The sequence below is a fragment of the Rhamphochromis longiceps genome, linkage group LG20 (assembly GCF_057381845.1).
Source record: "Rhamphochromis longiceps isolate RC_006_pf linkage group LG20, R_longiceps_female_GT1.1, whole genome shotgun sequence".
Lineage (NCBI taxonomy): Eukaryota > Metazoa > Chordata > Actinopteri > Cichliformes > Cichlidae > Rhamphochromis > Rhamphochromis longiceps.
In genome coordinates, this window is record NC_140576.1 from 25,689,663 (window position 1) to 25,704,512 (window position 14,850).

The following is a 14,850-nucleotide window of genomic DNA, read 5'->3' on the forward strand; positions in this document are numbered from 1 at the left end:
CTTGTTTTGTTGGAGAAGCTAAAAGCTGAAATGCATTGGTTTGGACTTGGACCTACATGCGGTGGTCAAAGGAGCAAAGGGTTCAAATGATTTGTAAATTGCACAACTGGGTGATAATGACTAAAGAAGCTGAAATACTGAAAGGTATAGTATATTCCACTAAAACATGACTGCAAAGAAAGTTCAGATGACTTAAAAAAAACAACCAAAACTGACTTTTGATGCATCATCTACAAAATAACCAAAATGTTCAGAGTTTAATCCTTCAGGACTTAAAGGACAATTAAGGGTCTGTTATAGTTTAAGGTGCGAAAACATGAATAAAGGAGTGAAAAGTCAAGGACAAGACACTTACCAGCAGAGGATTTTTATTTTTTAAAGGAAAAATGATTTAGGCAAGCAAGCCAATGGCTACTATTATGTGCATTTTATTTCAAAAAGCCAGGATATTTTAGGGTTCCCTTTAATCTTTAAGAGTAACTCTAGTGGACTAAGATCACTCAGGTAGCCTTTATCTTTATATTGTGCTTCTTGTGCAACGCATCCAAAACTTGTGGCAGTAACTCCATGTTGAGAAGCGGCCTTTCTAGATCCTCCGTATGACCGAGAGACTCTGAGTCGACACTGACCTCTGATAGTCCAGTGTGCAGTCTCTTCCTGTGTTTGGGCTTCAGTGAACGTAAGGAGTCGGCCTCGAATCCTGAGTGTCTCTCATCTATATCCAGAGTGAAATTGGAATTTCTGGCCAGACTCAAGCTCCACAGAAGCAGAACAATGAGGCAGCATAGTGCTACTCCTATTATGATGTTGTATATCCCATTAGTGCAGTTTGCAACAGCGCAGTGAGAAAAGTAGTCGTCACTAAGTTCGGTGATGGCTTTGTTAGACACAGAGCTTGGACTGAAGCAAACGGGCTCCTTCAAAACAATAGCCCTGTTCTTCAGCAACCAGTTCCTCAGGTAGTGAATTTGACAATCGCAGTGGAAAGGGTTCTTGGACAGGGAAACCTTGTTCAGCCCAGTATATCTGTCAAACAGGCCTGGAGACACCGAGGTGAGCCGGTTGTTCTGCAAATGGAGCTCTGTGGTGTCGGAGGGCAGATTAGGCACCTCCACGAGGTTTAAAGCGCTGCAGTTAACTACCAGTCCAGCAGGCCCGAGGGTTGAACAGTGGCAAGGCTTAATGATACTGTGTGTTACCAGGACGTGGAAGAACACGAAGCTCAAACTGAAGATCATCCTATAGGATCAGAAAAAGATTGAAGTACAATAAAACTGCTTAATGTGAAAATGTCTCATGTAAAATGGTTTAGAAGATGCTATAGAGACCGAAATCTTAATGTGTATGAGTGAAATAATGTGTAAGGTGAATTCAATTGTTCATGGATAGCCTGAAGTTTTAGAAAAAAATATTAAGTCATTAAATATAGATATATACCCATCCCATTAAATATAGATATATACAATTTACAAACCTTCCAGAGTGCCAGTCATCTTTAAATGTCATCATACTGCCACCGTCCTAGTCCAGTGCAAAATCTGAGCCCGAGAATATTTCAGAAATGCTCCCCATGTCAAGGTATCCCTGTTTTGTAACTGATGTGCTGCTAAGCTCACAATAATCACGCGCGTAATACAGAACGGCATCAGTTTGAGGATTCCACCAATGACAAACGGTTATAGCGCCTACGACATGAAGGAAATCCATCTGCTTAAAAGAGATAAGAGTTTATCTACTAAAATAGTGGTGGGGCCATCTGAAACTCTCCCGCAGAGTGTTTATTACTAGCGTCCACGGCGATGCTGAGGGCACGAGGGGCATTTTGCGGCAAATTACAGCTCTGAGCATGAAAAGCTTTGTGAGGATTAGAATGCACATAAGAAATTTTTTGGAAACCTAACACTGTTTGAGCTCGAGGGCAAGGAGAAAACGCTTCTTAATGGAAATGTTGAGCTACAAAGCAGAATGGACAGTGAGAGTGTCACATTCAGATTTACAAAACTGGTTTAAAGCTGAAAGGTAAGTGTAGGCACAACCATTTTCACAGGCTGATCTTTGTGAGAACTGTGTATACTTTTCACCCATAGGTGGTGTCATGGCACAGATTTTCAGATCTCATGTCATTTTTATTCATGTCCTCTAGTGGAAACACCGAAACACTAGTGGAAAGTGGGAGATATGAGAGGCTAAGGATAAGACCCTAATGTGAAATGCCTGGCCCGAAAAAAGGGGGAAGACAGATTGATTTGTATTAACCATGGAGTCACAACAAACGACACACGTATACCATAAGTCATATATTTGTTTATTTTGCGTTCAACATTGTCACAGTTGAAGTTTTACAATAACTGGGGTCTTACTGACTCACTATTCACTGTACAAACAGAATGCACATATAAATGAGGCCATTCCTCTCTCCTCCTTTTTTTATAATGTGTCTCACGCCAGACTGAACAGCTTGCAGCAGGATGTGTGTCATCTGTCTATGTGTACGCTGGGCTGTACGTATGAAAAGAGAGCTGGATGTAAATGGCAGGAAACTTCCTAACAGTCTGTTTTTGATTTCTACAGCAAATGTCAGTTCACCACTGCTGGAGGCAGAGACAGTCGATATGTTCATATATCACCCCTCACATCCATCCATGAGGTGATGTATATACATCCTGATCTTAACTTAATAGAGTACTGATCCTATACACATTATGTACATCTCCTTTAAGCCCCAGTCTTGGTCCCTTTACAACCGTCATAAAGATAAACCCTCTAAGCCAAGCAGCTCATCTGTTTGCACATCAAAATCCCGTATTTACACGATGAAAGCCCTCAGCTAAGGAAGTGCAATGTTCTTCATGTTTATAATTTACACAATGGCTTTGTTGATGAAATGCATGCTGAGCTTTAGTAACTACCAGGCTAACATGGAACAACAAGAACACATCAACATCTGAAAATTCCAACCTAATCAAAACCAAAGGAGAAGTCAAAATTCATAGGCCAACTTTTTTTTTTGAATCCCCCCATTAGCTCACAGTGAATAGGACACATGATGCATCAGATCCATGCAGTGCATTGCCGGGGTACTTTCTCGCAAAGAATGACTGTAGACATTTGAAGAACTACAACACACACACCAAAAAAATAAACAGATTAAACAGTCTCAAATCATCCCAAGATATCAGAGTTATAGCAAAGATATGATATCAGTGGAGCGACACATTCAGCTGATCATTAATGTCCAGTATGTGATATGTCCGTCTTAAGTCACATGAGTACAAACGTGTGAGTGTAAGCCTGACTTATGGCGATGGTTTTTCTTCGTGAATGTTAAAATACATTTACAACCTGAATATCGGGACAAACAGTTTACTGTCACTAATTTACACACTAGAATAGACTTTTATTTGTAGAATGTAGAAAGTTATTCTTTACATATACCCAGTTTGTTTCTTCAGTTTGCATTTTTGTATATTGTAACTGCATTTCCTGAAAACAATGAAAGTGTTCTTTCAAATGTGCTTATCCAGCAAAATATTTCTGTTCAGCCCAAGGAGAAGTATATTCCCTTTTATTAAAATATATACACACATTCTTCTTTCCACTGTGAACTGTGTAAGTATTATATATATATATATTTTTCCTTATTTTGAATGAAAAAAAAAAAAAAAGATTTTTCTTTTTTCACCTGAATCTTGTCCTGACGACAAGATAAGAGACCTCCACTTTCAGTACAAGTCTGCATTTTCTGAACATGATTGCACTTAACTTGCTATGGTAACACTGACTTGTTATACAATGTGCAGAGGATAGCCTCACATCAACAACATTACATGCAAAATTATCACTTACTTGACATTCCACTGAACTCCAAGTCTGTACCTCTAATGAGACCGTGAGGACAGCCAGACATTAATTTACTGAGAAAAGACTCTTGACAGGGGTCAAAAAAACCAAAATAAATAAATAATGACGCGACACGAAAAATGCACAGATAGGAGGGACACCTTGCTTGTTCTTAATGTACAAAATCAGTACAAAGATATTGCACATATAATAGAAAAAAAGATGAAAAAATACTTCACTATGTAAGAACTGATTTTATTCACTCACCGAATCCTGGTGAATAAAAAAATATTCTAAACAAGGCAAAAAGAAGAGCTAAGAAATGTTTCTGATTTTGAGAGTCAAGGAGGCAGATGTTGCACATGTTAAAGGCAACAGACTTAACATGTCCAGCACTTTGCTTTTGTAACAGAAACAGAGCCACGTAGCATTGGAAATGCCTTTTTCGCTGTTATTCTTCACTACGTTACGTCTTATGCAGCCACAATATTGGAAGGAAGCAGAGCTAACGAGCGACCTACTTTATCGGCTCCTAAAGTTGACAAGTGGAGTCTGCTTTGAAGCTTCAGCTGTGACTCCACAGCATTTTGAGGCCCATATGCAACAGCTGCCATCCAGAGACTCTTTCTAATCCATTTGGAAAGGCAAAAATTCCAGAATAGATTAACAGCCGGACTAAATGGGAGTTCACTCCTTTCAGATCTACATCCTGTTACCATAGAGTCAGTATAATACTGATAAAGTTCATTTTTGCTGATAATAATTGCAAGTATAATCTTACAAATTACTTTACACACAATATACTGTACATGAAGTCTTGACTAAATAGATTATGCAGTAATAATTGGCACATTTATTTATGAGAGCTAGGAGACAACACATATAGCTGTCATCTACAGTAAATACAGCACTAGAACTACTATGACTGACTCAGTCAAGTTCTTCACCTGTCCTTTGATTTAATTTAGTGTGAAATGATTACATCTAGGTTTTTCACTACATATGAGCTCTACAGGAGGCAACAACAAATAGCATTCAGATGATGTTGGGATCCGCAAAACCAAAGATTTGAAAAACTGACTTCCTAAAGGCTGAGCACGACAAGTGATGTCATTGCGACAGAGAAAACAGTCAGCTGAGTTTTCGTCTCAGGCCATCTTTTCCCCGTGGTTACGTGAAGGTAAGACAGGTTATTGAGGGAATGGAGTAGCAGGGAGAAGCTTGGTGAGAAAGCCTATTTTCTCCTCAGCTGTCACGGCCGGATGGTGTTTGTGGAAAACAAAGAGCATCTTCCTGTGCAGAACTCCACCCATACCCAGTACACCCAAAACCCCGATGGGACCAAAGTCCCTGATCAGGCAAGCTAGTAAAGGCCCTTAGTGGAAGATTTGAGTCCAATATCCATCCTGCATATATTTATTGGACCTGGAAGTGAAAAAAGGTGGCTGCATGTGATTGGTTTCCATCACAGCAGCAGAAACACAGTGGACAGGCCATAGAGTTATGCTGTCAGTCCCTTTGGTGTAAGCAAATGTCCCTTCTTCAATAAGTTCCCTCCTTGCTTCTCCTCTCTGAGTTAGGAGCATCACACTACGGTGCTGATGCCACTGTGTTTGGGTTTGGGTCCGCCAGGCGCCGAACCCACTTGCTGACTGTGGTGGTGAGAGTGCTGCGAGTGCGAGGTGTGGTGGGAATGCTGGCTGTAATGGCCGTGCTGCGAATGGCCGTGTTGGTGTGCGTGTGAGGAGTAGGCTGGGTGCTGGTGGTACTGCGTGTGAGGTGGGGGGTGGTAGTGGTGGTGGTGGTGGTAAGGCGGGGGATTCTGCGTGCAGTACTGGGGATGGTGGCCGTGGTGTTGGGTCTGCACTGCGTGCACCACCTGCGCCGTGTGATGGAGGTTGGTCGGGTGGGGCTTGTGCGATATGAGAGTGGGGTGACCAGGTTGGGGGAAAGGAGGGTGGCTCTGAGACGGCGGTTTCCCTCGCTTGCTGCCAAAGAGCGACCCGAGGATGGAAGTCGATGCTGAGTTAGGGATGGATGGATGGCCGCGGGGCACGCTCTCGCGAGGCGTGTTGGCTCTCCTTCGTGTGTGTGGACTGCTAATGATGGACCCCTGCAGGAGGGAAAAAAACAAGGTAACAGTGCGTCTGTGAGACACTGCGCTACTGCAGAACACCTACACTAAATTATAGCTACAAGGCACCAGCAGGATGAATTCACAGTTTTCTTTTTTTCAGATAAACAAGTAGCAAAATGTTATAGGACATGCAAATGAGAAACCAAAAATGTTTTCATGAGAGGCAGCACCAACACTAGGAAAATTTTAGCTTGGGAAAAAGACCTCACGATGAAGGGAGCTTAAATCCAAAAAAAGGTTTTGCTGTAAGGGAACTAACTGCCTTGACATACAGTAAATCTGCAACAAGAGAAATTAAATAAATACTGTTAGAAATATAGATCATTACATTAAGGAAGTTAAGAAAAAAAAACTTCTTCACTGTAGTCAATGTGCCAACCCCTCTAAGAGTCACACATGCAACGTGTTATAATCAAATGAGGCATAGTTTCCACATGCAGAGGGTGGGGCAGGCAAACTCGTCATCCACACAGTAGCATTCATCTAGAAGACAGAAGGCAGGAGGAACTAGGCGCTCATGTGCAGACTTCTCAACACGCCTGGACACTTTTCCCCATGTTTTGGGTCCAACATTACTCGATATCCAGGTGTGACTCTCCTAAAAAAAGGCTTTTCCTTTGGCACATGCTTCATCTAAGACTGGAGAAAGACCACAAGATGCCTTTGAAAGCAGAATGAAATTTACAGCGTCCAAGACTACAACTGGACACATGAACTAATGGACACATGAAATGAGTGAAATATGAATGAATGAAATCCACATCCACATCTAAGTCCATGTGAAACCCATTGCTAGACCCCTGGCTAGGAAGGCTACATTCCTCCCTGAAACTTACATCATTTAAGAGAGGTTGTGGATAAGAGAAAAACAGAAAGACCCAGACAGGGAGAGAGGCTGGAGAGGGTGTACAGTTTCCTAGTGTCTTTCAGAGCTACGACCCTGCCAAAGAGAAGAACCAAATGAAAACCGCTTGGATGTGATTGAATGAAAGACAGAGACAGGCGACAAGGGGAGGGTTCAGAGGAGGCATTAGTAGAGTCATGCTTGTTTGAAGGTAAAGTGTATATTGGTCATATAACATGACCAAATCAGGGAAATTCTCTGGCTTCCAAAAAAGGGGCAGGATCAGAGGCAGGCAACCCACGCATGCACACTAACTGAGGCAAGCAGGTTATAAGGCATCCCAGGAAGAAAAATAAATGATCCAAACAAATGGACTGAGTCTATGAAGCAAAGAAGGTGTAAGACCAAAAATAAAGTTGAGTGTTTCACAGTGCACATCATCACATAGAGAATAGCTTGGATACCAGCTGCTTCCAACTTACTTCCACATTGCTGTCTAGTGATCCTGCACTGCTGCGACGCCCACGCTTGCCTGCCCGAGACATGCAATACCAGAGATTAGAGATCGACAGCACTTCTGGATCGACTACACACGTTTAGGCCGCCCACCAGTCCCATAGGGGGCAGTGCAGTGGATTGTGACTGTGAGTAAGATCCAAATATGGGCAGGTAGGGGGGAGGGCATTCAGGTCTGAGAAGGTGGTGGTTGACAGGTGGTACTGTGGTTTTCTTTATGGGGAAGGCACATCTTCACTCAGGTTCAAATTTCAGCTATTTTGTTCTTAAATCGCAATACGGAGGCTGAGTCAAGCAATACCTAAAGATGTTTGAATGTATTATCATAAATCTCAATAAATACAGACTCCATGACCATCGAGTCTTGACAGAACAAGGAAAAAAGTCCACAGTCAAGTTTTACCAAAACACAGCCGCTATTTCTAAAAACCTCAAGCAGGACTGTTGCTTCACCAGAATTTTCCCAGATTTTATTTTTTTTTTATCGGTTTTTATTTTTCCTCCGAGAAATTCGACAACTTATTTTTAATGTTGTCGCAAGATGCAGATTTTCATCCAGGTCAGTGTCGGCAAGAAAGCCAGTCTCGGTGACAGTCGCAGAGGAGACATCAAAAGCAATACAGTGGTTGCTGCACATGGAATGTACAGGCATATAAAGGTCTGAAGGTGGACAGAGCACTTTTGCCATCGTTAGGCACACTCAGCCAATGATATATGACCAATAATTACACATAAACAGGAGAATACCTGATGTGTATGGGCAGAACACAGTAAATACACATGAAATGTCACATGGCAGGAAAGGAAAAAACAAAACAAAATAAAAAACACTTAACCAAAGTGACCCCACTAACATGCCACGTCCTGCACTGAAAAAACAAAGGAGACAGGAGGGCAGATGGACTTCTGCTACAGACTCCTTCACTGTCTGATCTATCATTTCCCATTCAGGTAGTGATCATAAGAACAAAGCATATCGTATTACCAACAAGTGAGGCAGACCCCCGACTGGATTTCATTTTCTTATCAAGTTAATCACCTGATAACTTCACAAAGCTGTTATCTGTAATGAATGAAATGTATTCTTGCTTCAGAGACACAGCAGCTGTGTTAAACACTGATATTCATGGGTATGACGTGATTCTTAACACCAAGACAGAAACTAAGTCTTCATCTCGTTGCTGCTTAAGAATGGTGTTGTTTATAAACATACAGATGAGGAAATGAGACATGATTGCTGATTAAAACGGAACAGATTGTAAGGAATGTCTTTGGATTAAACAAATGCAAAAGTGCTAAATAACAGGAAATAAAGTGATGATGAAAACACAAATGGGGGAAAAAAACTGCTCATAATAAATCATCCAAATGAACAGGGGTGACACCTGCCTGTCGGTTTCATCAATCAGTGAAAAGAAAAAATCTGCATTGCTAAACCTCTTCTTAAACAGGTCCGTTTTCAGTCTTTGAGCTGTGGAAAGTTGAGGTCTCTCTAAAACAAAGTATGCTGAGTACAAAAGAGGCGCAACACTGACAGGAAACACCGTCCAGACCAAACCATCCAGTCATGGGGGAGGGGGGAGGGAGGGGGTGTTAGATTATGGATTTAAAGGGAAGAAGAAGGTATGGTGCTGTGAAACAACATTTTGCTATTTTTATCCCCTTGATATCATCATAAAGATGTGGATGACAGAAGGAGTGTACTTCTCCCAGCTAGTAAAAGCAAAGATGTTTTGGCTATACCTGCTTCAGAGAGATCTCTAAGGGAGCTGCTGAGGGCACTCCTCTTCAGGCCCTCACCCATGGCGTAGCTATCATCCAGACTGGCCCGGTTCATGTTCCCATTGCCTGCTTCCTTCTTCAGGCCAGAGCTCTGCGACATGCTGGGCCTCACTACCCCTTTCTGCTTCTCCAGCTCAGCTGTAATATTTAAAAAAAAAAAAAAAAAAGCCAAGGAAAGACTGAGGTAAGTGGCAGCGGTTTTACATCTCACTTTGGCCATGGAATGCATTTTTTTTCTGTTACGTATTAAGCCACCCTTTGCTGCCTGAAATTTATGAGGTGTGCAGTATTGATATGCTTAATTTTTAACATCCTGCTCTTGTATGTAAAAATGGAAACCGCTTTAATGTCCCCAATAATCTGCCGCCCCTTCTGGTAACCATCCTGTGAACTTTGTAAACATTCTCTCTTGAAATCTGCTGCATTTGAGTAATGAGACCCATGCTCTGTTTCTACTTTACACAGCCTGAAGCAGACAGAGTAACGGGGGTGGGTGGGTTGGGAGGGGAAACGGTCAGCTCACACTCTATTCTGTATTTCTCCATTTCCTGGACCTCAGCAATGGACTCTCGTAGGTCATCTGTAAACTTCTTGCGGTCCTGGGGGTTGGGCGCATTAAAGTTGATAAGCACTTTGATGTCTGCACCTGGTATCGCTGATGTAAGTCTGATTCCATTTGGATAATCTGGGGCAATGGGAAACGGAGAGAGAGAAAGAGAGAGAGTCATTTACAAAAGGTTCATTCATCAAAACCGAGGCGAAACCCATCGGGTGAATTCTGTCTGAAGTTTTGGAGAGTATAAACAACGTCGCAGCCCATTTGGTTCAACTTCCCATTCCAGCTGCCTGTGTTAATGTGCAACGTCAAAATGTGTGATGTAAATACTGTCAGCTAGCATGCTGCACGGAATATAATAAATGGAAACTCTCAGTGCAACTTACACTGATTTTCAAACAGCATGACTTGCATCCCATATAGAGAAAAGGACTGTCTGAAGCTGTAGGTCACTGAATTCTTCTTTTTTTGGAAAATCTTGGTTACCTGAAATTATACAAAAATAACCCTGTAAGGACGGTTTGGACAGGGGAGGGGAGGCAGAAGGGAGAGGACAGGGCGATATTTACCACTAGGAGGTCGTTGAACAGGAAGATCTCCCGCTGATGCAGGCCTAGCTTCTGGAGCTTGTTTGGATCTGGCACTTCAAACAGACGGCAGTAACACACCAGTCTACGGTGTGGCAGCGATAACACCTACAAGGCAGAGGAAAACAGCACAACACTTTAGAGGTAATTATGGCCTCAGTCCATTGCGTAACAAGGAACAGAAGTTATTCTCCATCTGCAAATTTGAAAAAGGTATGGCCAAGAGATGACTAATTTATTCCTCCCTTGGGCGCTTTTCATTATGCCAACTTATGCCTCCTCACTTCCTATTTCCTCCAGTGACCTAGAAATTGTTAACCTCTGCCATTAGGGAAGATCTTCAAACTCCTAAAGCGCTCCAATTTACAAGGAGAGAGGAGGCTCCTGAAGGAGCCAAGAGCAAGGAATCACAGATGTATCCTTTCCGAAAAAACCTTTTACATTTTACAATAAAAAAGACGAACACTTATTATTGAGCATATAATTATGCTCTTAAGTAAACATGGCACACATAAGAGATCCTTACATAAGATTTAACAGGAATATTAAATGCATATTAAATTTAAAAAACTGAGTTTTTTCGCACTGGTATGTGACTATGTTAAATCACAGTCTAGCTCAAGTGGCTCAAGAGTTAGGAGTTCGCCTTGTAATCGGAAGGTTGCCGGTTCGAGCCCAGCTTGGACAGTCTCGATCGTTGTGTCCTTGGGCAAGACACTTCACCCGTTGCCTACTGGTGGTGGTCAGAGGGCCCGGTGGCGCCAGTGTCCGGCAGCCTCGCCTCTGTCAGTGCGCCCCAGGGCAGCTGTGGCTACAATGTAGCTTGCCATCACCTGTGTGTGTGAATGGGTGTGTGAATGGGTGGATGACTGGATATGTAAAGCGCTTTGGGGTCCTTAGGGACTAGTAAAGCGCTATATAAATACAGGCCATTTACCATAAATATACACCCATAGACCCATAAAGCTTTAGTGTTCATCTTGAGGCAACTGTTGTGATTTAGGGGCTATACAAATAAACCTGTATTAAATTGAACTGAACTGCCTTTCATGAATAATGTGACTCTTCTTCTCCTAATATAAATTTGGCATAATGGAAATTTATGGTAGTATTCTGCAAAATATTGTGAACCAATTCTGTTTTCAAAAGCCACTGTAGAAATAAAACATTTTAGTTTGTTATAAATGTCATTATTTTGGGGGAAAAAGGCATATGTAAAAATTATATATCGAAGACTTTTTGTCTGTTTTGTTTTAAATGTCTTGGTATTTCTTTGTGAAGTGCTTTGTAATCTTTGTCTTAAAAGGTGATATATAAATAACATTTTACTTTACTTACCTTAATTACACGTTTAAGACATTTAGGATTAGAATTTCACATTTCTTCCTGTAAAATGATTCTTACATGAAAGCTTCTTTGGATTTTTGCACCAGTTTGACAGGTGACACAGCTGTGGAGCATGTTTTAAGCAACCATGCTCAAGTCTTCCCCAACCCTCCCCCACACATTCTTGTTGGCAGTAGCAAGGATGCAAATGAAGTCATGCTAGCATAACAAAACCACCTGATGTTTTGGATTCTCCACCCTTTTCGTGACACAGGGAAAATTGTCCGACAGTGAATGCTGCTGCTGGATTTTCTTTTTGAATTCAAAGTTTAGTGATTTATTTTCCTGTAGCAAGTCCCACAAAAATGCCAAGAAAGAGTAATGAGCCATTAATCCAACAGTCGTACAAATGCACACTGTGCAGACTGATCCAATAGGTGTTCTCTTTGAGAGTATTCAATAACTTGACAGTAACAGGTGACAGGCTACCTTCTGGGTTTTTTGTTGTTGTTGTTTTAAATACCTAGGTTACTGTGCACAATGATGAAAACTGTAAAAGAGTTCATTCAAAGTTTAGGTAGCCTTGCATATATAAAAAGCCAGTATACGTGGCACTCAAATGAATGCACTACTAGTGCTAAGTCAGCTTAGCATAGCTCATTCCTTAAGGATTGATGTGACAAGCACACCGCAGTGATATACACCCTGCTGAGCACAGAATTTGTAAACGCTGCGGCTTAGCGCCACCCAAAATTTATGCCTTTTGATTCTGCCACCAGTGTAAAAACACTAACTGTCCATCTCTCACCAACCAGTGTAATGTCTCTGGGAAAAGTCGTTGCCAGTCTTGGAAAGCTGACTTAAAAAGTAACTGCATGATGTTGAGGAATCACTAAAGAGACAGAGATGCAAAGTGAAACAAAGAATAATAAATGATCATCTGATTTACAGATAATCTACTTACACATCCCAGGCCATGGTGGAGAGATCCAATCTAAAAAGAGAGGACAGAGACGATGTTAGGTGCAGTTAGTATATTGAGATTATTTTCACTAATCCATCTTATAACTTAAAAAAAATAATTATATATATTCCCTTCTTAAGAAGGATTTGCCCTTGTTAACAGTTTTCCCATTATAATGCCTATGAATATGCATGCACCTTATTGGTTTGGTGCAAAAGTCGTCGATTTTTCTTTGTCTTCAGATTTGTAAGAATCAATAACGATACTGGAATGAATACAGATCCTGTGCCAGCACTAGTGGACCTGATTATTATAGAGAGGATTTCCAGCATGCCTTTTATGTTAAACTGTTTTACTACGTGTCCTCCTTAATTATGCAGCTAAATGGTGACAAGGAATCATTTTTCAATACATTCAATTATTACTGGCAGAGCAGAACAGACTCCATTCATCTGAAAACCGACTAAAACAAAGTCATCCATGCCAGACAAGCCTCTCCCTGAGGGTAAGTTAATCACACCTTTAACCTTCACACATGGCAGAAACAGTATTGCCTGCAGAATACTGCAGAAAGGCTGTCTCCAGCTGCCTACAAGGGAATGGAGTAATGGGAGAACAAAATCTGATAATAACTTTGATCCAGTATGTATGGAAAGAGATAAACAGACTAATAACTAATCAACGGATTAAAGCAATGCAACTTATGCCAGTCAGTTAAAGAAAAATGGATTTTGCTCTGCTCAAGGATAGCAACTATTATATTGTGTTAAAATGGCAGGATGTGCCTATTTTTCATCAGACTGCAGCAGTGTGCGACATTTCACAAAGGCCTTGTGTGTGTTGAAATCACCAGTGCGTGTCTGAAGACTTTTCTACATCTTAGCGTTCCTTCTCTGAAATAAGCTACGTAGGAGAGGGTAAAGGATATGTCCTGGTCTGTGATGTCTTGCCTTGTAATAAAAATGAAAAATAAGAAATCCAACTAACACTTTTGTGACCTTGACAGAAAGATTAAAAAACACATAACTTACTGGTTTCTTTCCCACAATGAGCTTCTCAACCTTCTGCACCTGGGAGACGTGGTCTTCGTTGGTTTTGAGCTCTCGTTTACGAATCCTCTCGTATATGCCGACCAGAGTCTCCCGGGGTATGTCCTCTCCATCATCCACACCTGAAAGTCAACGTACACATACACCTGAAGGATTAGAACAACAGTAAAAGGATTTTTTTTTCTTTTTAAAGGTCAGGATAGTGAGAGAAGATATTAATAAAGCAAAGAGGATTCAAATTGTAAGGGTTGGTCACCTACTCTGCTCCTCTGTAGTGAAAGGTTTAATTTATTTTTGAAGCTGAATTTCACTTATTGCCCCGTTAAGGTCTATATATAATGCCTTCACATGTATTTCATAATAACAGTTTTCTGTTACCTCTTAAGTTCTTGATAAAGTCCTCCAGCTTCATCTTCCTCTCTGGCTTGACGTTGGGGCTGTACATGTCGGTGTTGAGGAGGATGATTGCAAAAGCTAGGATGAAGATGGTGTCAGGGTTCCTAAACTGCCGCACTACTGTTGGGTTACAGATGCAGTAGCGCTGGCTAAAAATAGAAAACGGGAGCATTAAGTAATGTTAAGGAAGAGCAAAACTCAGACTCTAAACTCGATGCAAGCGAGTCAGAGTGAGGAAATGTTTTCAACACTGCCTGAAGAAAACAGAAGTAAATGGGTTCTCTTTATGAACCAATAATTATGCAGATGACACAGCTGTGAGGAAGACCGATGATGTTTATTAAAATGCTTTCAGTATTATGAACACTAATGCTAATGTTTTACTGCACTTGACTACATGAAATACACAGGGGTCGTTAAGAATCAGCTCGGTTTAATGATCATAGTAAATAAATCCATTTTCAGTAGGAGGATTGGGTCACTAAACTTTCTCAAAAAAAAAAAAAAAAAGTTTATATTGCAGTTTTTTATACGGCATAAAACCCCAACCTGAAAGCCTCAATGAGCCGCTCCACCTTCTGTGCTTCACCCTGGACGCGGATGTGGTTCTGAAATTTCCTCAGGGCTTCGTCGAGCTCCATGCCCTGGAAGTCCATTTCGTCTACCACACAGCTGGTACGTGAGGAGAGGGATGAAGAGAAAAAAGGCAAATACATCAAAACACAGACTGCCACAGTTTTTGTGCTCATCCTCATTCACTGGTAGCTCAACAGGGATGGTTTGGCCCAGATTCTATCATGGAGGATATGTCAGTGAATTCTTGTCATATTGGTGCCATAAGTCACTCTCATAG

At 41.4% G+C, this 14,850-nt stretch overlaps 2 protein-coding genes across 7 annotated transcripts in view; both read right to left on the reverse strand.

Annotated features, from left to right (window-relative positions):
- Window positions 1-359: 359 nt before the first annotated feature.
- Window positions 360-1,612, reverse strand: gp9 (glycoprotein IX platelet). Its single transcript, XM_085394659.1, has 2 exons — window positions 1,475-1,612; window positions 360-1,239 (listed from the first exon to the last, which is right to left on the reverse strand). The coding sequence occupies exons 1-2, from the start codon at window positions 1,507-1,509 to the stop codon at window positions 501-503; spliced, it is 774 nt and encodes a 257-aa protein (XP_085250785.1). The 5' UTR covers window positions 1,510-1,612; the 3' UTR covers window positions 360-500.
- Window positions 1,613-4,018: 2,406 nt separating this feature from the next.
- LOC146645431 (IQ motif and SEC7 domain-containing protein 1-like) overlaps window positions 4,019-14,850 on the reverse strand; it is a 92,138-nt gene continuing 81,306 nt past the window's right edge. For 5 of the 6 annotated variants that reach the window (XM_085392982.1, XM_085392984.1, XM_085392983.1 and 2 more), the window contains 10 exons: window positions 14,547-14,669; window positions 13,980-14,146; window positions 13,584-13,723; window positions 12,553-12,582; window positions 10,245-10,370; window positions 10,062-10,161; window positions 9,643-9,804; window positions 9,081-9,257; window positions 7,304-7,353; window positions 4,019-5,953 (listed from right to left, as the gene is read on the reverse strand). In XM_085392982.1, the coding sequence (XP_085249108.1) occupies window positions 5,426-5,953; window positions 7,304-7,353; window positions 9,081-9,257; window positions 9,643-9,804; window positions 10,062-10,161; window positions 10,245-10,370; window positions 12,553-12,582; window positions 13,584-13,723; window positions 13,980-14,146; window positions 14,547-14,669 (1,603 nt within the window). In that variant the 3' untranslated portion in view covers window positions 4,019-5,425. The remainder of the gene's footprint in view (window positions 5,954-7,303; window positions 7,354-9,080; window positions 9,258-9,642; window positions 9,805-10,061; window positions 10,162-10,244; window positions 10,371-12,552; window positions 12,583-13,583; window positions 13,724-13,979; window positions 14,147-14,546; window positions 14,670-14,850) is intronic. The other variant, XM_085392987.1, reaches the window with a different exon arrangement.